Raw genomic sequence first — 26,537 nt, 5'->3', positions numbered from 1 at the left:
CAGGTGCACCATCCTTGTGTGGTCATGGGCGACAGCAGCTCAGAGGTGGCCACGTGCCGTGGCAGTTTTATTGTCATCTGAGCTGCCACGAGGAGCCCTGCGCAGGAGGAGGCGCGTGGCCGGACTGGCAGCACCTCTGCTCTCCTGCTCTGGGGCTCCGGGGAGCCCTTGGTTTGTAACACAGGCTGGCGCTGCCCACGGCCTTGGCCTCGGCACTGGCTGCCCGTCACACAGCTGGGCTGGGGACATGCAGCTTCAGCAAACCCCGTCTGCAGAGGCAGCCGGGGCGACCCTGCCCGCCATGTGGCAAGGGGGGTGTCAGCACGGAGCAGCTCCCCGGGACACCCAGCACCCCCAGTTATCATCCCCAGGGTCCTGGGGCAGCCTGGTGCCAGCCACCCCCCGCGTCCCCTTTGGCCCCCCGCTGCTGTCCCCTCCGCGGGAGAGCCCCGAGCACGGCAGCACAGCAGCGCTCTGCTCTGGCCTCCCCTCTCGCAGCAATTAATGGCCATAAATATTGCTTAGCATCTGAACGGCTAAGCAACTGCTTAGGAAGTAAATTACTACTTAATTACGCAAAATTACAAAGAAATTTATTTTCAGAGTGATAACTGGTCTGGTCTGACGTGAATTCCTAACAACGTGACATTATTCTTCCTGGGAAAGGGAGCTGCTGCGGTGCTGTGGTTTGTGCCAGCACCAGGACACAGTTCATCACAGTTTTGCCGCAACAGGTTTCTGCAGAATAAAGATGGGGTTGTGGGTTGCAAACGGCCACGCTGGGGTGTCCCTGTGTCCTCAGCCTCACCAGGAACACACAGGAGACAGATGTGCATGATGGCTCTGGACCAAGTAACTAATCCCATCCCCAGGGCAAACCAGCCTGTAATTATTGTCGGTGTTTCAGAAATAGCAGCACCAGCTATCGCTGCAGTGGATGCAAAATTTAAGGCCAAAAGGTCTAGTATTCCCAAGGGAAAAAGGCTGCTGGCGGGCAATGTGCACTCGCAGCCCCGAAAGCCAAGCGTGTCCTGGGCTGCATCCCCCACAGCGTGGCCAGCAGGGCGAGGGAGGGCATCCTGCCCCTCTGCTCTGCTCTGGGGAGACCCCCTGGAGCCCTGCGTCCAGCTCGGGGGTCCTCAGCACGGGAAGGACATGGACCTATCGGAGCGGGGCCCGGGGAGGCCACTGAAATGCTCTGAGGGCTGGAGCAGCTCTGCTGTGGAGAAAGGCTGAGAGAGCTGGGGGTGTTCAGCCTGGAGAAGAGGAGGCTGCGGGGAGACCTCATTGCGGCCTTCCAGTGCTTAAAGGGGGCTGATAAGGAAGATGGGGACAGACTTTTTAGCAGGGCCTGTAGCGATAGGACAAGGGGTGATGGTTTTAAACTAAAAGAGGGTAGATTTAGACTAGATATAAGGAAGAAATTGTTTACAGTGACAGAGGGGATGGGGCAAAATAAAACTGGGGCAGAAAACCCAGCAGACGCTGCACAGGGGTGCTGGGGAGGTATCAGCATCCTGCTCCAGCTCCTGCTGACCAGCTGGCCTTTGGAGCAGGAAACCTCCGACGGAAGCAGGGGGACGGAAGCAGAGCCTCCCCACCGCACCGATGCTGCCGCCCTGACGCGCCCATGGCCACGTGGACGGTGTCTGACAGGAAGGGTTTTCGCACAGCACCATGCACAGCGCCCGCCCTGCACCCACCCAGCCGCTCCCAGACTCCTGCAAGGTGCCAGGAGCTGCTCCGGGCGCTCCGGGATGCCTGGACCAGAGCTCGGGATCACGGGGCACATCCCGAACAAGGAGGGCCCCTGGGGAAGAGGAGTCTGGGGGGGCAGCACCCCGCCCTGCCCTCTCCCCCGACTGGGAGCCCCCCGACCTTCAGCAGGAGCCCTCGGTGCTCCCGGCTCTCCTGCCATCTCCAACACCCTCCCGCCTGCTGGCCGTTGCCGCCATTAAAATAAATCAACAAACTAAACCTAATTTGGACTGTAACTATATTTTCTTAATCTGAAAGGAAGAGTCCTGCAGTCAATAAGCAGCAGAGTCCCCAGGGGCTCTTGCTGCCGAGGAAGAATCGAGCCATTGCTATGCTAACAAGTATATTAGCTAATGAAAACAGTATTTAAAATAATCACAATATTTCTTTATTTGCATGTAAAGATGACATAATAAAAGATAATTAGCAGCATGTGAAGCAGTTCTACTACTCAATTTTCTCAGTTTAGCTAATTAATTATCTTAGTAAAATGCATCATTATGGCTAATTTTAGAAAAATCTAGCAGCTGCAAGGTCATAGTGGGAACAATTTCAATTTGTAATTGGAAGAAACATGAAAGTGAGTCAGATAATCTTTTATTAGATAATAATAATAGTGAATCACACAGGCACATATATTAAGTACTTTAAGAGGCAGAAAATGCACTGAATCATTTAATAATGTCATCAAATGTGCTTCCATCACGGGCTTTTGGGGAGTGTGAGGGCACTCGTCCCTCGTCCCTGCCTGAAAGGCCGTGTGTCCCGGCGCCGGCTCGGGGAAGCCTCTGTCGGGATGCAGGGGCTGGAGCGCTGTGAAGGGGCTGCTCGGGGCCCCTGGCCCCCAGCCTCCGACCGCAGCCGGCGCCCGCAGCGCTGCAGGGCCTGGGCTGGAGGACGGCCAGAGAGGGCTGTCGCAGCGGAGCACCCTCCCGCCGGGCTGGCTGGGGGCTGCCCTGGGCCCCTCTGCCTTGCTGCCGGCGCAGCACCCCCAGGGCTCGCCGCAGCCCGCAGGTGGGGGCCGGGGTGGTGGGGCTGTGGAACTCCCCGGCACGAGACGGGAGGAAGAGCGTGTGGCGATGGACAACGGCTCCTGGCGGGGATGCTGCTGGGGATGCTGGTGGTGGGCACAGTGGCATGGGTGGCCTGTGCTGGGGGAGCCGAAGCCCAGTATGGGGCCAGGGCTGAGGCAAGATGGGGAGGGAGCACAGGACCCCTGTGCTACTGCCCATCAGACTCACATGCTGGCCCGGTAACCCTGGCCCTTCTGCGACACCCCTGCTGCTGCTGGGGCTCTGCTCTGCAGGGGGGAGTGGTTTTGCCACCCAAAAGCAGCCTCTTCCCCCCGGACCCAGCAAAAGTGGTGGTGCCGATGCACCGTGGCTCCTCCCGTCCCACAGCACTGGCTCCAGGGGCAGCCCTGCGAGCCTTCCCTCTGCCACCGGCATGGATTGGCCCATCTCCACCTTTCCCACCAAAACCTTTGTAAGAAAACCTGGCGTGAGCCCCAGAGCCACAGTACATCGCCTCTTCCCACCACAGGCCTGTCCGGGTTAAAGGCAGAGCTGGGCCCTGTGTGCAGGGCAGGTGTTTTTGACACAGCACATATAATAAAGCAGAAAATGTCACTGCTCCCACGGGAAGCAGGTTTAAACCTTGCCCGCGCCCGGGTGAGCCTCCACCCAGGTTCCCTCAGCCGCTGCCATGCCTGGGTGCTGCCCGCAGCTTCTGGAGCAGCACTGGGAATGAGGGTTTCCCCCAAAGCAGCATGCAAAGCCACGCTGTCGCCCCAGCCAAAAGCCAGAGCTAAGACCCCCAGGATGCTCCTGGTTGCCATGGCAACATGGTGCCCTCCTCCATGATGCTGGTGATGGGGCCTGTTGTCACGGTGATGACCCAACCCACAGCCCTGGGATGCCCCAGTGGTCCCGCAGCCCTGGGATGCCCTGCCAACGTGGCCCATGGACACCCCGGTGCCACTGGCACAGCCCAGGGACAGCCCAGCAGCACTGATGTGGCCCAGGGACACACCAGTGGCAACAACATGGTCCAGGGATGCTCTGGCAGCACCAGCACAGTCCAGGGACACCCCACCAGCATCTGCCTGGCCTGGGGACACCCCATTGGCACCCACAGCCCAGGGACACCCACGGCTCCTGCACTGCCTGGGGGACGCCCCGTCAGCACCCGCCACCAAAGCCGGTGCGCTGGAGGACACCCGCAGCCACAGCTCAGCACAGCTCCACCTTCAGCCTCTTACCCCCGCTCCTGACAAACTCATGTTCACTGCCAGCAGCCAAATAATATTTTCTCGGCTTAAAGCAGTAACTAAATTACATTTCACCCTGGAAAATTATTTGTAATGCAATTTGGCTCCATTTGTGGTCAGAACTAGCCACGCTGTGGCAAGAAAAACGGGTGTACTGGGCATCAGTGTGCAGTGTTTCTTCTGCTTCTGCTCGGCAAGTTTATAGGAATTGAGCTGACGAAGAGGATGGTGGAGGGCACTGGGGACGAGACGTCTCTTCTGCATCCCCCATGGCAAAGCTCCCAAGCCCCTCTGCTCGTCCGGGCTGGGCAGGACACAGGGCGTGGGACGACTGCGGGGTGCTGCTGGCTGCCGCACACCCAACAGAGCAGCTCCCCTCAATGAACAGCGAATTAGAAATTAATTCTAATTTCTGGCTGCGGCAGAGGGCAAGACCGACTGTCCCTGGGCTGCTCTGCACTGCGGCCACTCCTGCCTCCATCCCTGGGTTTGTTACTGCTGTTTTTGCAGCAGTTGCCTGTGTGGTGCCTCCAACGCGATGCCCTGGTGCACTACAGCAGTTTCATGAGGCTGTTTACTGCCTCAGGGTCAAATACCTTCGGTGCATGGGAGGAGCTTTAATAAAAAAATGTCCACACGAAGAGCTGCTTGGTGCTGCTCCCAGCTGGGCTCTGGTGCTCTGAGGTAGCCAGGTGGCAGAGGAGCCACTTGAGTTTCCTTTGAGCCCCTGGGCTTGCTTGAAGCTGAAGTCTGGTCACCACCGCATGCCCACACAGCCCCCCCCCACAAAACACCTCCCATTTCCACAGGCTCTGCTGATGAAAAGGCACTTTCAACCCAAGGCCCTTAAGTGAGCTTTCCTGCCTCCTGAAACAGCTCAGCAGCGGCTGATCCCTCCCCAACTCCCCTCCTCTGAAGGGCCCTGGGCCTGGAGGGTGCCCACAGCCCCTGTTCCTGCTGGGAGCTCCCCCTGGGCACCCCAAGCCATCCCTTGGGGTTGCCATGCAGGATAGGGCCGAGGAACCGGGGGTGCCATCCCACTCCCGCCAGCAGCACCGGAGCCAGCATGTCGGCCAACCTGCAGGCAGCTCCCAGCAGGAGCTGGGTTCGGAGGCTGCTGTAACTCCGGGTCAGGCACCGAAGCTGCGGGCATCCCCGCGCTCACTGGCACAGCTCAGGGTGGGGAGATGCATCTAACGCCCAGCCCAAGGCTATCAGCAGATTTACCAATAAAACTGGGGAAAAAAGAGGGGGGCTGGCAGTAGCTTGGGGTGACAAGCGCTGGTGCAGGATGAGTCTGTGGCACCCCAGGTGCCGTGCGCGGCAGGAGGGATTTGGGCCGTGGGGTCACCTGCCACCAGGCCACCTACACTTCAGCGCAGCCAAGCGCAAGTTCAGTTATTCAGGGACAAAGAGCTTGTCCACTCGGCTGAAAACCTGTGTTACGAGAACTGCAGCAAAGGAAAGGATTTTTGAGGAGAAGCTGACATCGGCTGAAGAGCAGCTCCCTGCATGGCTGAAGCATAGCCAGAAACTGCACTCTGCAAAATGAAAATTGGGGAAAAGACACTAGGAAAGCAATGGAAAGAAGCCTGTAGTGAACGAGAAGCCCAGAGCAGCAGGCAGGACGCATGGCAAGGACAGCCAAGGTTTCCCAGCCGCCTGGGAGGGGGATGGACCCCTCTGCCTGGTGCCTTTTTCTTCATTTGTAGGGAAGGAGAAAGCATCAGGCCTCCAAAACCAATCCCAGAAAGCCCTTTCTGCCTCCAGCTCTGTGCTTTGGGACTGCAGAGAAAGGTATTTAACTATTGATCACTCATTTCTGTGATTCTTCAGAGATCAGCGTGGGACCTGCCCTAACCCTCCCTGCAAGCAATGTGCCGAGGAGCTTGGGCAGGGGAAGCCGGGCAGGGTCCCCTGCTGAAGTTATCAGAGGGAGCTGGCAGGGAAACCAACATCCACCTTGCCCTGCATGAGGTTTCTGGAACGGTCCATTCAGAAGCTTTCCTAATTCCCCAGAGCTCTCCGGGCGCATCGCCTTCGCAGGACACAGGACTCTCCTGCACTGCTGCCCAGCTCTTCTCCTAATCCAAACAACTGGGAAGTCAAATTCATTATCCTCAATCTGCACAGAAATAGGAGCTGTCTCTAACGCTTGCAGGACTCTGCGCTGCATTTTAACCGCACGGCTTTATTGCAGCAACCGCCCCGGTCCCGCTGGCCGGCACCAGCAGAGCTGGCTGCGCGGTGGGGGGACCTGCGCCCAGGTAGGAAGCAGTGCATTGAGCAACTGGAGAACATTTGCATTGCAGGGGCATCGGGTCTCCCTTTAAAAGCTGTGTTTCCATGTTTTCATTCCCCACACCATCGAGATGCAACGTGATTTCCCTAAATATAAGCTGGTGCACTGTTACCATAGCTGCTGCGTAGCAGAGGGTGCGCAATTTTACTACATCTGTCTGCTGTTTCCCTGGGAAACATCTCCATTGGCTGATAATTCCAACCAAAGGTGTTGGAAAATATTAAAAATTGACAATTGCAAAGTTACTAGATAAGAATCTTTAAAATTTATTGGACTAATTGTGTTACATTCAATATTTGATGTGTTTCTCCTGGACAAAGAATTGGCATAAATACAAACAAGCCTTTGTGTGCCTTCCCTAAACAAATAAGAGATAAAGTACTAGAGACAAGGGAACATAGTTCACATCTTCATATTTACATTTTGCCTTTACTTTACAACTTAGCGCCAGGAATATTTACAGAAAAATACAATAAGAACAAAAAGATCATGTCTTGGCAACATACAGAAATTCATACAAATTGTATATGATTTGAAGCACATGATATCTGGCATTCTCATTGCTAATTGCTCCTGCTAAAATCCATGTGGAAAAGGTCTGTGTTTGCCTTCAAAGACATCATTCCATTATGCAATCAGTAAACCACATCAAATTTGTCTGCTAGATTGAAATTTAGTTCTCTCGTCTTTCTGGGCATGCAGAACCTTGCAGGGAAGAAACGCGGTCACCTGCAGAGAGCCCAGCGCGTATCGCCAGCCCACGGCCTCACGCACACGCTGCTCCCCGCAGGCACCTTAACGTCCACAGGCACCGACCTTCCCGTCTCTTCTCTGCTGCGAGGTTGTAATGCCTTTTTTAAAACTACCTTTAAGAAAAATGCTTTTCTTTAAAAGAGAGTCTTTATTAAGGTACTAACATTTCTGTAGTTTCAACACAGTGTTTAACAAGGTGACAATGGTCCCCCCTCTTTCTGCACTGTTAAAAGGATGCCATCATTTAAAGCAGAATTATGAACCCAAACAAAAGGTCTTATGAAAAGAGAAAGTCTCAGTTTAGTTATTATGCAACATTTGCAACTCAGCTTTTGCAGTGCTCTGCCACCTGCGGAGCCTAGACTAAGGTCACGCTACGCACAAAGCGGCGGTCAGCACCCGTCACCTCTGATGAACGGGGACGCAAACCCAAGCCACAGAAGTTGTCAAGCTGAAAACTCAATACAGCAGTTTGCTGATGAAAGAAAAAGTCTGGATTCTTGACTAACACGTTCATGCAATCACAACTGAAATAAGTCTCCTTTGTTCTCACCCCTTCAGGGAAAAAAACTCAAGGCTGTACCCTGGACCAGCTGAAGCCATTGGAGTTTGGCCACCAGCTTTGACAGGACAAGGATTTCATTCCCAAATTGATGTTTTACATTTTCCTATTAAGTCAGAGACCTCTCTGCACACGGGGAAGGAGGGACACTCCTTGCAGACCCCTTCCACCAGCACAGGTCTGCCAGGAGCACTCGCTGCCGCGACCGGCATCCAAACCAAGTGGGATGGCAACGCCTTTCTGTAACTGCAACGTTTTTATACTAAACTGCGACTTTCTTGAAGGTTCACCTTTCCAGATAGCAAAACCCAACACTTATGGCCAGGTCATAGCACTAGTGTGTAACATGTTAACCATCTGGTTTTACAAATCTAAGCACATTATAAATGCCTGCTCCCCCAGCAGCGGGATCAGCAGCCACTGTGTTTGCAAAAGTTACCTTCTTCCAAGAGTTCTGAAAAGCTGTGTTGCTTTCCCAGCTGTGACTGCTCAGTGGGTGCCATGCCCATGTTTCAGAGGAACATGGAAATAGACCCAAGACTATCCTTCAGCCAAGCACAGGCCTTTTTAAAAAGTAAATTTTCAGGCAGTCCATTTGGCCGTCTTGGACTCCACGGAAAACATCCAGTGTTTCCCCAAATGCACCCATCTTTGTTACTGACTGTACCCAAATGCCTGAAAGAAGTCTCTTTTGCAGCTTGTTACTGTATAAACCAATGACTTTGCATATTAACATACACTTAGCTATGGTATGTGGGCTTTGTTGTTACGTTATTGAAGATGTGCGGACATTTGATTGCTCAGTATGTTTATTTGTTACACATGCATTGGTCATGCCTTTTCAATCAGTGGACTAAAGTGTGTTTGGCCATTAATTAGATCCAATAGGTACATACAAAATGTGGGTAAATTTAGTGTCCGTGCATTAAACTGATACTGGCAAGAGTTGGCAGAGGAATGAAGCCGTCCACGTTTCCCTTCACAGCTTTGCCAAGACACCCAAACGCTACCTTGGGGCTCCTCCTGCCATTTGTACCTGGGCATCACGCAAGTGTGGGCCAGCCATCATGCTGACTTCTACAGTAGTTTTCTTTATGTGGTTTCATTTTTCCACTTGTGATTCATCTGGATCAAAATCCAGAGCTCCTGACTTGAGAGGCTAGCATGCTTGTCCCCTGCAACAAGCACACATCACCAAAAACCCCCTTGGTTGATATCCTGAAAGTCCTTTCACATTTATTTTTAGGGGCCTGTGTTTCCATTAACTCTTTGTGAAAAACCACATGAACAGACAGGAGCAGGGTATGTCCTTGGCAGGTAAGTTGTAATGGAACAATTAAGACTGTTTCAGGTCAGAACTGTTGCAAAAAGTAACTCTGAAATATCAAAATTAAGTGACTGACAGGTATTACTGCAATGCATATTAAATAGCTAATAAAAACACTTTTGGAATAAGGTGAGGAGCTCCCCAAATTCCTGCTCACACTCATACTCTTACATTACCTGCTTACGGGAAGGGAAAGGACACGTGCTGCTGCCAGTGATCACAAACTGCATCTCCCCAGGAGCGCCAGCGATGATTCATTACTGCAACACAAGTTAAGATTGCACCGGCCGCCTGAAAGCGCTCCCAAGGCTGCCAGCGCCCGCTGCAGCCTTTATATTCCCCATATTAAATTTGTAGTTGTAAACATCTTTTCCCAGAACATCCTTCAAGTCCTGAGCATGTGAAACCCACAGTCTGAAAATAAAAACTTCTGACCTACGTGAAAGGGAACCACTGCTGCTGAGCATGAGAAAGCACAGTAGGTTCAAAGCAATTCTAAGTTATAACTCCAAAGGGGCTTTCATGGAATGGCAAGTTAATGGGGAAAAAGAAGAATTCTTGAATTTTCTTTTCGAGTTGTTTTAGTCTGTTTAACAGGAGCTTCTGAAAAGTGTTGTAGAAGCTGCGAAAACTGCTTATGCTATAAATATCAGGCAGGAGGCAGCCCCAGAATCTCAGATTTCAATCCAATGGAAGCAAAGCAAGTGATGTTTACGCTTTTTATGGAAACGGTGAGTAGGTGATACAGACACTTTGAAATAAATTAAGTAGTTGCATAAAAAAATTAAAAAGAAAAAATCAAGCAACTAAAATTAAATATGACATTTTGCAACAGACCTGAAAGTCATAACCTTGTTTTAATATAACCAAGAGCTCTTATCTAGTAACAACTTATGTTGGAAAGTCAGGTAATTTCAGGTGCTGTTTGTTGTCAGCGTGACAGAAATCTCGCATGTAGATGGACTCACTCCCAACCACGGAGGCAACTGTAAAATACAGCGTCTTGGCTATGAATTTCATGACCTGATGTTTCCAAGCAGTGTTCCTCCTCTTGCTTTTGGTACACAAATTGGTTACAAGCAGTGAAGGATCTTCTGTTGAGCTCTGAAGGGGGGCTGAAAATGTCTTTTAAGTTCTTGCAGGGATAGTTAATGCTCTGAAACAGACTCTCTCCTCAAAGCAGAGATCCTGCTCCCTTCTCCTTTAACACGTGGGTGTAGCGAGATGTCTGAAGGCAGGTTTGTTTGTATTTTGTTTTCCATCCTTATATGCAGAGATGGCTTTGTTTTGATTGTTTTCCTCTCACAGAATGAGAAACTTACAGTTCCTAATTAGTCTGGAATAGATGATTGGGTGAAGAGGTTATGTTGCTAGCATCCAGAAAGACTGGACATAAGGAATCTTCTGAGGGTAGGTGAATTAAGTCAATATCCCAACTGTGATGTTTTGGATTCATTTCTCATTCCTCCCACATGGTATCTGCTGACTTGTGCTAGAATATGATTTCCTGAATTCCAGAGGGCTGAGCAAATTTGTTGTTGTTATTTAACTGTTTTCATTACTGTAGCCACCAAGCTCTGATCTAATTGTCCTGGAAGGATAATGACCTAGGGGTTGCAGTTCTTGAGCCCAACCTCCTGGAAAAGCGAGGTATAAAATTCTGGCTCCAGCTGCCTGTTCCGGTATTTATTGACAATGTCTGCTATTTTCTGTTTTCGGCGGACATGTGGGGGGTTGTATGAATCACTTTCCAGCCTCTTTCTCCGACAAATATTTATTACTGTCTGCCTCACCAAAAAACCTGGAACAGAAACAACATTTGAATCAAGTTTAAACAAATTCAAGTCCATGCCCCTTTGCTGGCTTCGCAGCTAAAGACAATTTTGGGTTTTGTCCCATCTAGAAACCCAGGGGAGATACTCAGCACCACCAAGTCAAGAACTTTTCTCAATAAGTAGTTGATAACAGATAACCATGGTCCCCAGGCCTGTAAGGACATTCGACTGTGAAAAATGAATACGAAAGGGACTAAGTCAGTGGTACCCTAAACTGGCTGGAGGAGGAGGAAGATTTCTCTGCTTTGCCAGAGCCAAGCAACTGCCTGCAACAGCACCCTCAGCACCAAGAGGGGAAAGAATACAGGGCAGCTAATGCAAGAATCGCAGTGCTACAGCCCCTGGCCATGCCGCACAAGGACACGCAGAGCTCGGCTGGGCCCCGAGGTCACACTGGTTAATGCCCAGGGAGCCTTCAGGATGAAAAAAGTACCCATCAGTACTTTTTTTTCCAGTAGGAATTGCAGAGCCTTCCCCTTGGAACAGGGGATGAGGAAGGACTTGATGGGTTGTGGCTGGAAACAGGTCTCTCCCCCTCGCTGCTTTGCCACTGTTGTTACCTCTCCGTAACACATACTGCTGTATATAGCAGGGAGGAGAAGGTTGGGAACTAAAGCAGTAACATTTGGGCAAAGCTGGCAGTGGACTTTATCCTATTTTATTCTGAAATGAAATTCATACGCCTCTAAGGAAGTAAGCGTCCGCTAACCCCTTTTCTGTTTCACAAGTACTCTCTTACAGGCAGAAACAGTGTCTTCCTTATTTAGGGGGCTTGACTCCTGACTGCACACAAACCACAGCTGCTGAACTTAGAGATGAGACAAATTTCATTATATTAACAGTCCTGATGCAGCTGAAAAAACAGCCCAACTCTAGGAAGACACCCCTGATTCTTTTTCAGTACAAGCCATTGTCATCAGCTGAATTCACAAACGTTATTTAAAGGCCCAGTCTGGCTTCAATTTCCCCATCATTGCATTAAGCATGCAAAAAGCAGAACCTGAAAGTCACCCCCAACAGACCCCTACAACATTAGTTTTATGGTTATGTACAGGTATCCTAATGGTCGTTTATTCATTTCACTGTCTTGTGAATTGCTCTCACTGGAGTGAGACTTCTCTCTTATCTAAATAACAGGCATTTACCTTTTCTTTCTACCATTACCAGTGCCAACCCCTCACTTCTCTCCTACTGCAATTGTAGTGGAGCCCTGCTATGCTGTCAGCCAAGTGCTGACCACCTGCTCCCTCTGCTGTTGCTGCAAAAAGCACGGTTTTATTTTGTTTTGCCTTGCCCAATACTTTTTCCAATGAAAGATTGCAGACCATGTATTTTGCAGATATATTATTAGTATTTTTAAAAAAAAAAAAAAATCAAAACGTGAGTCCTCCTAGAAGTCTTTAGCTTACCAAGAGCTCTCCTACTGACTATCATTCCATCCACCAATGGGATAACCATATTGAATTTCCCAGTTGCTCCTTGTAGTTTTATCCTGAATAAGCCAGTGTTTAAAGGATGGATGAATATCACAGGAACTTCTTTCTCAGGAATGGTAGATCTTGAGGGAAAAAACACAACTGTTAAATCAGTTTTATAGCACTGTTTCAATTAATCTATAGATGAAAAATGACCGCTTTACATGTTAAAAGAATGTTAGAAAACGTCATGTGGTTAAACCAGCAGGACTCCTCTGTGCATCTTCTGGACTTTAGAAGGGTTATATCAACTGGACTGTTTCTATGATCTTCTGCCACCACAGAACGTGAGTCCTGCAGACAGGGCTTTAAGCCTCACAACACACAGGCAGCATTAACTGCCTCACAAGGCAGTAAATCAGGAGGCAGGCTAATCACAGACTCAAGATAAAAACCACATTTTCTGTTCCTTAATTTATGTTTAAGCTACAGTGATATGAAAAGCTCTTTCATTTTTTCAACAACAACAACAAAAAAATCCACTGAGGAAACACATCTGTCTTTTTTAATATGACTGCCCAGAGTTTTCAGGGTTGCACGTGAAAGCTGAAGAATGCAAATAAACTCAGTCATGACTTCTTCTAAAGTGCAGCCTAAACTGTTGTCCATGAGAATCAAAAAAATAATGAAAATAAAAGCAGTCTTACCTTAGGGAAGTGCTACTGTTGGCTGTGGTTTCCACACCAGTGCTAGTCTCAGACACCAGATCAGGGAGGGGGAAGTTCTCTGTAAGAAGAGGATGCACTGAATCGAGTTTATCTATCCCAGTTTTTGGGGTTATTTTGTTTTGGTTTTGTACAAAGAAAGATTATTTCTCATCAGTCGAAACCACGCATTCCTCAAGCATTTATACCATGGATGTTCTTACACTGCTAGTGATGCAAAGTCTGTTTGTTTTTAAGTTTAAGCATTCATGGAGTGTATAGACACACCTCAGCCATCCTGTGCTCAGATTAGGTAACACATGTCCCAGACACTCAATTCTCTCAATCCCAAAGGTCAAAATCTCTAGAGGAACAGTGAAAGCAGGAAGGAGGTGAAGTACTTCAATCACAAAAAGAGCTTTCAAATTATTATTCAACAGCATCTTAACCTATCCACAAGTAATCAGCCTCAAGAACAGTGCTGGGAATTTCAAACAATACCACTGCTCACATCTACAGTTCCCTTGAGCCCTGCTCCAACAAACACGGTATCGTTCCTGAAATCCAAAAGCCAAGAACATAAGGAGCATAAGGCAAAGCCTCTGGGCTAGGAGCCACTTTCGAGAGTCAGGTGCCCCCCCCATCCAACTGCCATGCTTACTGAGGCTCACAAACTCATTTCTTCAGCTTCAGGCCCAGAGCTTTGGGAGATTCCTACAGCTGCTGAAAAAAAGCAGCCAAGCAGAAACATGCATGTGTAGCACAGTTGCTGCCTCTGCAGTGAGCTGGCTTTAGCTGCCACCCAAGAAAGCAGCGGGCCAGGGACACCAGTTCGGGAACTGAAGCGGCTGAGGGATGCCGGGAGCTAAGGGAACACCCTCTAGGCCAATGTCTGGATAAGGAAATGATGCTGCAGAACTTGATGTCCGCCTCCTGATCCCAGTAACGCTCCAAGGGATCTGCTGTGGACAAGGTGGTGGTCTTGAGAATTTACCCCTACGCTTTACAGGAAGCTTCCTCTTGATTGCTCCCATTCTCTTGTTTGCTCTCCTCTGGGAGGAGCTAAGGGCTTGATCAAGGTCCACCCTTACTGCCAGACTGGGAACCAGGATTAGAAATCAAAGACAGAATAAAGTGCCGCAGCTGTAACAGGGTGGGCAAAGCTGGGTCTCTCCCAGGTCAGCCAGTACCCAGAGCCAGAGAGGAAACACCAAACTAAGAAACACTGAGTTGCATCAGGAGCAGGACCCTGCAGGAACAAAGGTGCAGAAAGGAAGCGGGACTGCATAGCATGAAAGTGGCACCCCGAGCACAGAATAAGTGAGCTGTCCCGCAAAAGAGAACACAACAGAAAGTTTCAAAGGTACCATCAAACCAAGAAGGATGATGATCCCATCAGCACAGAAGCAGCAGGTGTCAGAAGACTCTTTTTTTTTTTTTTAAAGGAAGAACAACAGATCCATTCTGAGGAGACAGCAGCTGAGGGGAACTTAAAAACAGGGGTGGACACTTGCCTTGTGTGTTAAGCTTAAGAAGGAGGTGCATGACAGCATTTCACATGTACTGCCAGAGCTAAAATAATCTCCAGACCTACATGCCACTGATTCATGTACACCCTATAGACCACCACTCAAATATCAAACAACTGTTTTAGAATCTTAAAAGTGTTGATTACAGATATTAACAAGGATTTAGCATTTTATAGAGAAATGGAACAAAGTTTTTCCTCTAGTTCCTGCCCTGCTGTTACTTTAGCAAACAAAAACTTCTACGCACCTATATCATCGTAACGTTCCACCCAGACCACATACACTTTGGTTTCAGGTCCCATTGGTGGAATGGTCCGGCCCTGAGGCACCCTCTTGGATCTGGAAGTAGGACTGAGCTGTTTTGAACACAAGGAAAGAGTTGCATTTGCAAACACCATGAGTCTAGTAATGCATCCAACAAGCATTTCCACAGATGCTCCTTAGTCTTTCAGATCTCAGACAGGTACAACCTCTGCCAGCTATTGAGATGGGGCAGATGCAGTGGAACTACCCGCTGAGAAACAGTAATATGGGTCTCCAAAATACTTATATTCAACGAAACCTAATACATTCAATCTTAAAAAAATGGTTCAAGTTTTTCTTAATGTTCCCAAAGATCTTAAATCAGTAACTAAATATGTATTTGGAAGTGAATTCTATACGAGAAATAAGCAGTTGTAAAACCTTTGCTAACTGTTACAACAGTTCATGGTTTTCTGCTTTGCTACCATACCAAAGCAGCTTCACATCTGATACTTCAGACACAACTGACACATACTATTTTAAACTGGGTAGGTATGAAAAGTGCTAATGTCTATCCATCCTAAATTTCCAAGCATGGATTTGAGACTGAATTCCTTTGTAAATACTGCATATAGTTTTTCCTGCATGTATTTCAAGATTTGAGTATGCAGAGTATTACTACTTAGCACGTTTAAGTTTTATATTTAAGTAATGTAATCTTGCAATCTCCTACTGCAGGTGCAAATTCTGTCAGGACCAAAGCAAATATTAAAGATTAACAGCTAGGAACAAGTAGCTCCAAATGCTAGGAAATCAAGCCATATACTATCAAAAAATGCTGTAGCAATGCCAGTGCAAGTCTTGAGGAAAAAAAAAAAAAAACAAACAAAGCCATTTTTCAATGCAAGTTTTGCCTTACCCGCTGGGAGGGATTAAGATTGTCTGTATGATTGGGGAAGAGTTCAAGTGTCAGAGATTGCTGCTTCAATATTCCTGGCAGCAGATCCATGTTGGAGTCACTTTCTTGGTCAGAGACATTGCTTTCCAGTGAATCAGCTGTAAGCCAGAATAAGAAAGGTGGGTTTTGTCTTTTCTTCTGCCAAAAAACTTAAGCTGTCATCATATGTAAGGTTTTGAAACTAAAAAAGGTTGTAAGGTTTTTGAAACTAAACATACATAGATTTACGGTCAAGTCAATATAGCACTCAAAAGCAGGAAGAGGATTCAGCAGTGGACAACTGCCAGTTATTCCAGAAACAGACTGCAATTAAAGCACCCTCTATGGATTTAGAAGTGTCCTATCCGTTGCCTATGGAATAGTCTCCTCCTTCCTATGGCTATCATTTCCTCACAGCCCTTTTGTTCCAGGGAACTTTTGCACCTTGGTTTTAGTGTGCAAAAGATGTCGTGAAAGCTGTTGCTCACCTACATAGCAGTTGTGCACATGCTCCTCCATGTGCTGCAGGAGCATATCATCAAGACAGGAGAGGAAAAAAAAAAAAGCATCACCAGTTGATGGCGAACCATATGTTCAACCTAATGCACACAGGGTAACAGCAATACTGCTGTGCAAACCTGGACATATATTGAGGCTCAGACTGAGAAAAAGGGGCACAGAACAGATACCACCTTAGGAAGGAGTTTAAGGATTAGGATGTGTAATTTAAACATCAGTAGGTTTCGGAGAAGGATCTTGCTAGACACGTTATGAGTTAGCTTATTTAGGTTCTGCTTCTCAAAAAGCTCTCTAACAAAAAAAAAAAATATTGTTTTGTCTTTTGTAAACAGCATGTACAAAGTGATCTTACTTAGAGACTCCACTGGTGATGGGACAACAAAAGCTATTTCTGTCAGGGCATCCGCATAATACAGCACCTTCTTCTGCCCATTGAAGATACTTGCCCCAACATCTTCTGAAATAATTAGATCATCTGAAATGGACATAAAAGGAAAGTTTAGTCAAAAGGAAGCTCTACCTCTTTATACACTGCCTCAGAAGACCTTCAAATACAAGGTGCAATCAGTGAGAAGAAATCATGCAAATCTCATTTTAAAGTGAGAAGATTTCACAGTCAAATCTCATGGCTAACAATCATTCCCAGATAAACTTTTTTGTTCTCTTGAAGGAAATGGTATTTTGGGTTGGGAGAGGATTTATTTTGAACACATCTTCATTGTACTGCATACCCTATTTCCCTCGGATTGAGTAGTCTAGCAAGCACATCTGCCACAAGAATTCATCTAGTAGCTATTTCTAACCATTCCCTCTAACAGACATCATTCAGTTAGTCATTAAATTTCCAAAGGATTCTAACATCTATAAACTTCAGTCTGATACTATTCTAGAATTCAAGCCAGTTTCTACAGACTCTCCTCTATGTCTTTTCTTCTGCCAAGGAGAGTTAGAAAAAGGCTCTCTTGAATCAAACCCAATGCAAGAAAGCTCCTCATTCTCAGCCCCCATTTATTCTGTCATCATAGTTGGCCAGTACATCAGGCCTTCACAGCACAGAGAGAAAACAATTCTTTGGGGAAGCCATGCTGTAAGTAAATTACAAACACCCCCCACCCCTTTCCTTTCCCATACCGCCTCCTGAAAGGCTAGCAAGGACTTCAAGCTGCATTATTTCTCCGATTTAGTTTACAGAAGAGTTCCTGGGATAGCTGCCTCAGCAAAACTAACGGAGCACTGAAATTCAGCACACAGACACAGAGGTGGCCAGAGGCACGCAGGAGCCTCTGAGCCATGCTTCACCATCAGGGAAGCGTTCCTGCACCTCCAGTCCATAGCTCTCAGGGAGCAACACAACCCAAAACCAACCGTTTAAAAACTTCTTTACTTTTGGGGGTGTGCAGGGAAACAAACCCAAAGCATACGCCTGTGAATTTATTTTAATTGCATCTCACTGGAAGCTGTTCTAGCATCATAGAATCCTTTAGGTTGGAAGAGACCTTTAAGATCATCAAGGCCAATCATTAACCCAGCACTGCCGAGTCCACCACTAAGCCATGTCCCTAAGCACCACATCTACATGTCTTCTAAATACCTCCAGGGATGGGGACTCAACCACTTCCCCTGGGCAGCCTGTTCTAGTGCTTGACAACCCTTTGGGTGAAGGAATTTTTCCTAATATCTGATCTAAACCTCCCCTGGTGCAACCTGAGACCATTTCATCTGAATGGCTAAAAAGCCCACATGAAAACAGGTTATTTCAGGGCACTGCCTTCCACACAGCCGTACCAACAAAGCCAATCACAAAGGGAAGGGAGAGGGCTCTGCCTCCAAGTAAAGCACAGTCTTACCCTGTCCTCAAAGGAAAATTAAACCAAGACCTGGCCCTTTTGTAACCTCGCCTGACTCGTTCAGAGAAAGCCATGCCTCTGTTCTCTTAACCTCTCCCCAACATTTCAAGCCTTTTATCATTTGTAGTTTTATTCTACAAATGAATAGCAAGGCCTTTAGTTGGCCACAGTTACAGGTGAAGAGCGTTTCTAAGACACAGTGAAGGGAAAGCAGAGCAAGAGCACTGCGTAAGCAACTGCAGCAGCAATGGTGTTGCACCTGATGCAAATGCCAGATCAAAGACATTGAACAAGCTGGGCCAGCCTGTTCAAAGGCTTTGTGTGGCCCACAGCAGAAGGCTAAAGCTCTGAAGATCACCAAGAACAGGTCTGGCCCTTGGAGAGTGACCATGAACCACACTGAAACCAATCCAGACACTATCAGAATCCCAGGTAATCCAATCAAGTTGTTCAAGGCAGAAACTAACCCGACCTCCAGTTCACCACCCTGGGATAGCAAGTCACTACCCTGAGGATCATTTTGGTTGACAGAATGGGGAGAGGGTGGTATATGACAAGCCCAGAGGAGGTGTTGCTCTAGCGGAAAAAAGCAGAGTAAATTAAGCAGGACAGAAGAGCTGTGTGTGGGCTCCAACCACCATGACCTACAATCAGCAGCTTGTTTCCATTACTTCCTACCAAGCATGATTACAATGCTAACTGATTAATCAACATCTCATTTTAATCTACTTACAGAACACTAGAAATCGCACAGTATTTCAAGTCTATTTGCCAATATGCAGCACAATCTGTACCTGATTTCACCTGAAAACTGGTTTTGGATAATATATTAAAGACTCATCAAGTCTGCTAAAAATATAACACAGAGGTATTTCTTGCTGAGGCTACTTCCTCCCAACAACATACAGGCATTAGTTTTGCTCACATTAACTTGAAGCTTAATCTAATATTTACACATTCTTTTCAAGTAAACATCGGCATTTATCTGAAAAAAATATGCAAATGCTCAGGTATCCAGGAGCAAGAAATTTTAAATTAGTTGTCTCCTAAAGGAGCCTAAACATTTTAATTTAATATTAAACCATTTACCATGTCTTACCTTGTTCAGGTCCCTCTTCATCACTGCAGCTATTGATTGACCAGCTCGTTGAGACGTGGCCAGTCCACCCAGGATGTTTCCCCACGTCAACGGACCAGCCAAGAGACAGCAAGAACTCCAGGAAGTGTGGCTGAACAATTCTGGAAGACTCCATGTTCTTCAGGATCTGAAACAACCAGCAGCACCGTGGTAGGTACAGAAGACTCCAGGAAGGAGCTCTCTTCCTCCCCACTTTTTTTAATTAAAATTTTGTGTCACCAACATGGTTTTGGCCAAATATAGCTATTCAGCAAGCCTGGAACCCCAGACTTTCTACATGGACACTACTCCCTGCTGCCCAGCATCCTCCCACCCTGCTTGGCAATGCCCTATTGATCAACTTGTCTTTCTGCCATCATTGCCAAAGCCTGTAAAATAGTTAATCAAACTGCTAGAAATGGCAATTTTGAGATTTATCTACTCATCAGGGATAAACGACAGAACTGTTCAGCACAGAATCTCCATTAGCACCAAATGTAACATGAGAATTTTCCGGACAATTTTCCCTGCTAAACTGAGGTGAAATTTTAGGAGAAAGGTACTTTATCACCACTTACCTGTAGATGACATACAGCGATTTAGAAGGCAGGCCTCACCACACATTAAATTATGAAACAGATTTTGCAATACAATTTTCAACAGGATTGAGCATGCACTTTAATCAAAAGTCACACTGTACTGTTAACTTTAAACCTCAATCCTACTTCTCAAAGATCTGGGATGTATCTGCATCTAACGGCAATTTTTATCCCATTGCGACCAAGTGAAAGTTGAGACCTTCACCAAACAGCATGCAGGGAGACGCACACAATTTGTGATTTGGTCTACCAGAACCATTGGTATTTGTGGAACAGACAATGCTGTGCAACGCATCCATCCTTCCTGGACCACGTGAGAACTGGTTTTGTGACAGGAGCATCTTTAATTTTGGTTTGTGCAGGACACTGGGACGTCAGCTCCAGTGGAGCAGAAACTGCAGGGACAGGGACAGGCGCTGGGAAGAAAGCTTCCAGACAGGAGGCTCCTTGTATCCACACGGTCCTGGCACCCCATCCTAATGCCTCATACGATATTCAGCAGTGACTAGACACACTGCATTGAAATATTATTATCATTACTGAGCACATTGAAGTCATAGCTATGCTTCAGAATGAATCAAGATAAGCACAGTTTAGAAGACAATTTCAGAAAAGAGGCAAGCTCAGGCTTTATACAATCATATCGTTTTATATCTGAGCCCATTCAAAAAAATAATTTACAGTAAAGCAAGGATAAGGGGGTATTTTCAAAGGACATTTAATGATGTGAAGTATAACGATGTAAGAAGTGTGCGGGCAGTTTCATTACCCTGTGTAAATAAATGCCATGAGACCCTTCTCAACTATAAAAGCCTACCACCACAGAAAAACGTTTGGGCCTAACGCAACAACCAGCAGGCTAGATGCCTCTATTCTGGGCTGCGCAGCATCAGATAAAACATAGCTGGCACCGCTCCTTGTGAAAGGACAGCAGGTCACCTCTCAGAACGGAATGAGGTCCTGAGCTGAAGTGGCATGAACTAGCACACACAGAGGTGGCTGAGAGGGACCAGGCAGCCAGCCCTGCTCAAAGCAAAAACTATGTCACAGCTTGGCTTTGATCTCCTCCTGTCTTGATTGTTAATACTGAAAACAAAACAGGACGCAAATAAGCCACAGGCCTTTTCAAAAACGGGATCAGTATCTCACTCAGCTCAGGTCCATAGAGACAAGCATGTTATTAACTTGACTGTCACTGCAACTTTGCACAACCTGCAAGGCTTAGGAATCACAGCAAGATGTCCAGGGATCTTGAAGCAGGAGTGGCATCTTTATACTGCGTCTAAATACATCCAGAATCTCCCAAATACAAGATTTTCTTAAATCTACATGGCAAAACTCATGCTAATTGGATTTTCGAATGCCACCAAGTTCTGCAGGACTAAGTAATCTCATCTGTCTAAATGCATAAGAGCATATAAGCATCAGATGGGAAAAAAGCATTCTGCTAGCTCAGCAAGAGCACATTTGAGCTGGAAGGCAAACCTTGTATATCTTGCTTTGTAGCTGACTTTGGAGATGGAAAGGCTGTGTACTGGCTACTCTGAACTTCAGCTTGAAAACTCACAAACAGCACAATCCTGCTTTCAAGAATTAGTGTATTCCATAAAGAAGTAGGTGGTGCTACAGTGTTCTGTCAGCTGTACGTTCACAGTAACACGAGGAGATGGCACAACAACTTATTATGGAAGCTACGGTTCTGCTCTTTACTATGACAGTTATGAATGGAAGGAGGAGAAGGTACTATAGAAACAACCTTTTCTAATGAGCCCATAAGCCGTCTTAGTGAGTTTCTAGGTCACAGTCTAAAGAAGTCACGATTTAGATTTCCACAAATTAACCTGATTAACCTAATCGTATTTGACTGAAGTAGTATAACGTAAAGACTTACAAAGCATTAATACTTTCTTACTTGCAGAAAGTTTTTCATGCCTTTAACATGTGTTTAATATTTGAACCAAACTAAACTACCTGGATATTGCACATTGCTGGAACAAACTGCAACCTTCCCTGCAAGCTGAGCCAACAAATCTGAAATGCATTTCTGATACGAATCTTTGAACTCTACAAATAAGGACAATAAGGACAGAACAGATAACAAAAATACTATTAATATTTTTAATATATATATTTTTGTGTATAATATATATAAGATGCTACAACAATCCTAAATGTGGGTAATGCACTTCAACCTACAGATGAAAAAAGTACGCAGTGACTTGTTATAGCTCACACTGTAAATAAACAAAGCCCAGAAGCCCTGGTTCTGATACTCCACTCTAGTCATTAGCAGCAATGCTTTATTCACTTGAGGATTACTAGAAACAAGACAAAACAGGCTAGTTGGCACCCTACACTTTCACTTACCTCCTGGCTTGTTTTCTGGCCTGCCTTCATGTAGAAAATGAAAACAGTATCAAAAGGACGACATGGTAGTAAATCCAAGTAGCCAAGGTCATCAAAAAACCCAGGAAGAGCAGAGTCAAGTGCGATCAGGTGAGGAGGTAGACGACTGTTAGCAGGTTCCTATCCAATAGATAGAGTTCAACAGCTTAAAAAACCATCCTTCCTAACTGAAAAGGTCTTTATGGCTTCAATAATCCATTAAGATATAAAAAGACAATTTCCCTTTTCTCCTACGAGCAAAATCATACACAAATTTCTGATGCAATATAATCCTGCTACTGTAAATGAGTAACAGCAAGCATAAGTGTTTGACAATTTGATGCATTCTACTCTCCTCATTAAATAAAAATGGTATTTTGCCAGCAAAATGGACATACATTTTGCTCAAAAAGAGTACTAGCTACCACAAAAGCAGCAGCACATACTTTCAAAATATCACAACTATACAGAGTCACATGTGTAGTTTCATATTTATTAACTTATATACCAATATTATGTAGAATACTAAGCACTTTCAGACATCATTTTTGCAAAAGCTCCATTGTCTACTTTTGTTGATGGTTTTCTGGAAGGAAGTGCAACAAATAAAAGGGAGAATCCACAGGTAAGAGGCAGAATTTAAAATTAAGAATATGGATTATCTCTGTAAACTGCTGTTATTTTAACTTTAAAAAGAAAGCTCTATAACCTATATGTACTCCCAAGTGTTTATATAAGATTAAACCACTTCAGCACAATCTTCTCTGGAGCAGAACTTCTAAGGTAGTCATATTTCAGAAACTCTTAAAGTACCACCCCAAAACCTAATTCAAGCTGAGGGAACCATTTCAAGTATGAACATGTGAATGTGGTAGCTTATATACCCACTGCAAAAATAAAGATACAGCCACCTATTCAGAGCATGTCCAACTTGAGGCATGGCCTTTCACAACCCTGCTCTCAATCCTGGAAGACTGGAATCCATCACTTTCTTTGATCAGACTACAGCTTAACAGCAGTTGGAATTACACAGAAGATCTTCCACTAACAAAACTTAGTTTTCTTTTTTTGCCAAGCCAGACCATATGGGTACTGAGGGAACATTTGCACAACACTAAGAAGTATCAGGTCACCTTCAATGCCTCTAGTGAGAGAAACCCGAAGTGAGAGAGGAACAGGCGTGCTGTCTGGAACTCCTGTGCCGGTGGGGGGGGCTTACACTCCGTGATTGGATCAGGAAAGCTCTTCTTCTGCCACTCCTCTTCACTTTTCTGATCTATGGAAGTCTCAAAAATAATCTGCTGGGCCATGCCATTCCTCAGCTTCTCGTGTCGCTCTTCGAGCTGAAAAACATTGCACGAAATGCTGATTCCACCAAGATCACCAAGATCCACTAAGAAAACAGCTCCATCATTTAGGAAAGCTGCAAATCACAGATACAGCAGCAGCTGCAACTCCACCACCAGGATGTTTACTAAAGCACTATCGACAAGACCTTGCAATGTTACAAAGCAAACGTCTAAACACCCCATTTGCATGGGAGAGGTGTTGCAAATTCATGTATCCAGTATGAGCTGCAGCCGCTCCCTTTTAAGTGAACAGAAGCTAAAACACATTTGGCACTGTTGAAACTAAAGTGTTTTTGAGACACACACCCTCCTCCTCCCCCAGGAGGTCTCAAAAAAGCCCCTTCCATTTCCCCAGAAGAAGCAACAAAATGCAAGTCATTGCTTCCTAGCAATACCGGGATATTAGGATCTGTAATAAAACATGTTGAGCAGTGCCTCCCAAAAAACACATCCAAGGCATTGTAATCTTCCTGGAGAAGTGCACAGATTTCATTAGTTTGCAGAGGTTATTATTCCATTAATACAAAATTAGTCAAGCTAAAGAGTAAAACTATTTACAGTAAGACATTAGTGTATGATTCATGAACAGAGAAAAAACCCAAGAACAAAATTAAGTCAGAAACTAAGAGTTACTTACTTCCTCATTCACAATTTCATGTAAATCAGGAATACTCAAGTCAGCTTTCACAAATGGGATCTTGTCCACTTCTTCAGGAAAAGGGCGGTGCTTCACACTGTATTTCAATCCAACATCATTTTTAGGAGCTGGTCGAGGTTCTGGTACAAAAGTCTGACAAAAAAGGGGGATAGTTTTTATATTCAAGGCACTGTACCACTAGGCAATACTTTATTATAATAGATGGAAAACGTTCCCTCCCCCCTCACCACCAGAAGTACACTAATCCATTAGTGAGAGGTCTCATTAAAAAACATTCAGCAAGTACTTTAAACTAATAGACTTGTATTAAAAATGTGGCTGTAAATTTTAAAAGACACGCAGTTCTGCCCATCTTGGTGGCTGTACTCCTGGAACCTATGAACCCTGCTTACCATCTAACCTCTAAGCAGCTGCAAATCCCAATAAAAATGGCAAGCTTACATGGCAACATCTTATTTTCAGCCCATTCTAACTGTATTGAGTGAAAGCTACCGACTGTTTGAGAAGCCTCCATGTTAACCCTACTGACTGTGATGATCACAACAAGTGAAGCTGAGAAGTCCTCGAAGAGAACAGCAGCAGTGCTGTGGGTCAGGAGTGAGATGCACTGCCAGAATATCAAAAAGGCTTGCATAATGTATCGTAATGCAATTTGACACTGTTACTACGTTATGTTCTAAGCTGTTAGTATGTCATTCAAAACTTGACGTTACCAATGAAAGCAACAAAAGATCTAGGTGCAGGTTTGCAGGTGCATAAGGTCCATGCAAGCAAAACCTTTAATTACACCTTGAGTGCTGCTTTATAAATTTATTTACTACCAATTACACTTCAAAAGGGGAAAACTGTTAACATTAAAGTTACAGACTGCCTTGAAGTTGGAAAAGTTCCCTTAAAACTGGTAAGGAGGTCAGCAGCCAGGACATGACTTCTCCTTTGGCGTGGGAGGTAGCACACTTGGACTGACACTGTTGAGCAGAATGGCTCAGCTTCAGCAACACCGCTCCAAAGGTCTTCCCAAAGGCTGCCTTGCAGAGACCAGATGCATCTAAATGTGAACATGACAGCTGAGACTGACAGGCCCTCACTTCAGCTACATTATTATTTCCTTTATTTTACTGAGGGGCATGTGAACAGTTCAAAGATTTGGAGAAGTTCACAGACAGAAATTCTGATAACAGAAGGATGTGCTCCACTAAACAACTGCAGTAAGAGATTTTACTGTAAAATGAGATTGGGGTATTTCTCCTCCACTATTCCTCTCCAGAGCCATTCCAGAGTTCATCTCGACAATTTTTTTTCACAGCAGGTTTACAGCCATGTTGGGCTTTGTAGCTTGAATAGCTATTTTCTCTGCAGCATCTCATTCTACACCTCCAGACTTCGCTCCCTCTGCTGCACGGGCTTCGCCTGACATCCTAAAATCAGCACCAACACTCATGCCTACACACTAAATCTGCTGTCCATTGCCCCATCACCTCAGAAGCTGCTTTCAGAAAAAAAAAAAAAGGAGAATGCCCCCTCCCCTTAAACAAGTCTAGAAGGTAACAGCACTTTCACAGCCTGTATTTAATATTAATCACAAGTCGTAAAGAGTCACCAGAGATGTGTCACATTACCTACAGCTAAAGGCCCCGTGGCTCAGCCTTAATGTATAATCACCAGCTCTGTGGGGCTGTCTCACATTAGTGGAATTTCTGCTGAACATCTCTAAGTTAAAGATTTCTTTATGGGCTTTGATAGAGACCTTTTGATTTGCTTTAGCTCCTCTTGGTAAAAGACAGAGTTGCTGGGCCCATGCAAATCTTCCAGATGTCCCACGGATCAAAACCGTGACAGAGGGAAAAGAGTCATCTGCAAAGCACATGGGTTAAGAGAATAATACATCATCATAAATTGCAAACAGTCCACTGTACAATAATTTAACCAGAAAGAAATGCAGGCATGATGACAGAGATTTTGTTTTCAAGGTTGACTCCTCCCTGACCCTGAAGACAATTCCTGGTGAGGAGCAAGCAATCCCCCTCTCTGCAGCAGGAAAGTACCAGTCTACTTTGTGGTCTGTTCAGTAGTTGCCAGCTCGGTTTCATCATTAAAAGTAACTTTCATCCAAATTCATGCAGAACACTGTTTCTCTCCAAAAATTCCAAAAGACTGTCCAGCCACTGCCTGTTTAGGTAAGACAAATGACCATATGGAGACACAGTTTCCATGAAACTTCCATGACCTTCTGTAAAGGTCCCACACAAATAGCAGCAATAAGAACAGTGGAAGCACAAGAGATAATGGTCAGACTAAGACAGGGGAAGATTCTGACTTCACATCATGGAAAATTTTTCACCACAAGGAACAGGGACGCAGAGAAGCTGTCCTCATAGGTTTTCAAGACCTACTTGGACAATGTCAGGTTGCATTGTCCTGGTCTGAAT

At 45.9% G+C, this 26,537-nt stretch overlaps 1 protein-coding gene across 4 annotated transcripts in view; it reads right to left on the bottom strand.

Annotated features, from left to right (window-relative positions):
* Nucleotides 1–6,612: 6,612 nt before the first annotated feature.
* RALGAPB (Ral GTPase activating protein non-catalytic subunit beta) overlaps nucleotides 6,613–26,537 on the bottom strand; it is a 64,609-nt gene continuing 44,684 nt past the window's right edge. For 3 of the 4 annotated variants that reach the window (XM_082326024.1, XM_082326025.1, XM_082326026.1), the window contains exons 20-30: nucleotides 25,856–25,962; nucleotides 24,088–24,240; nucleotides 23,235–23,444; nucleotides 22,084–22,242; nucleotides 19,100–19,265; nucleotides 16,506–16,628; nucleotides 15,617–15,753; nucleotides 14,702–14,810; nucleotides 12,929–13,007; nucleotides 12,216–12,364; nucleotides 6,613–10,772 (exon numbers count right to left, since the gene is read on the bottom strand). In XM_082326024.1, coding sequence (XP_082182150.1) covers nucleotides 10,579–10,772; nucleotides 12,216–12,364; nucleotides 12,929–13,007; nucleotides 14,702–14,810; nucleotides 15,617–15,753; nucleotides 16,506–16,628; nucleotides 19,100–19,265; nucleotides 22,084–22,242; nucleotides 23,235–23,444; nucleotides 24,088–24,240; nucleotides 25,856–25,962 — 1,586 coding nt within the window. In that variant the 3' untranslated portion in view covers nucleotides 6,613–10,578. Of the gene's footprint in view, nucleotides 10,773–12,215; nucleotides 12,365–12,928; nucleotides 13,008–13,066; nucleotides 13,290–14,701; nucleotides 14,811–15,616; nucleotides 15,754–16,505; nucleotides 16,629–19,099; nucleotides 19,266–22,083; nucleotides 22,243–23,234; nucleotides 23,445–24,087; nucleotides 24,241–25,855; nucleotides 25,963–26,537 lie in introns of those variants that run through there. The other variant, XM_082326027.1, reaches the window with a different exon arrangement.

The sequence above is a fragment of the Platalea leucorodia genome, assembly GCF_965183815.1.
Source record: "Platalea leucorodia genome assembly, chromosome: 13".
In the NCBI taxonomy this organism is placed as follows: Eukaryota; Metazoa; Chordata; class Aves; order Pelecaniformes; family Threskiornithidae; genus Platalea; species Platalea leucorodia.
This window is presented reverse-complemented; position numbering and strand designations above follow the sequence as displayed.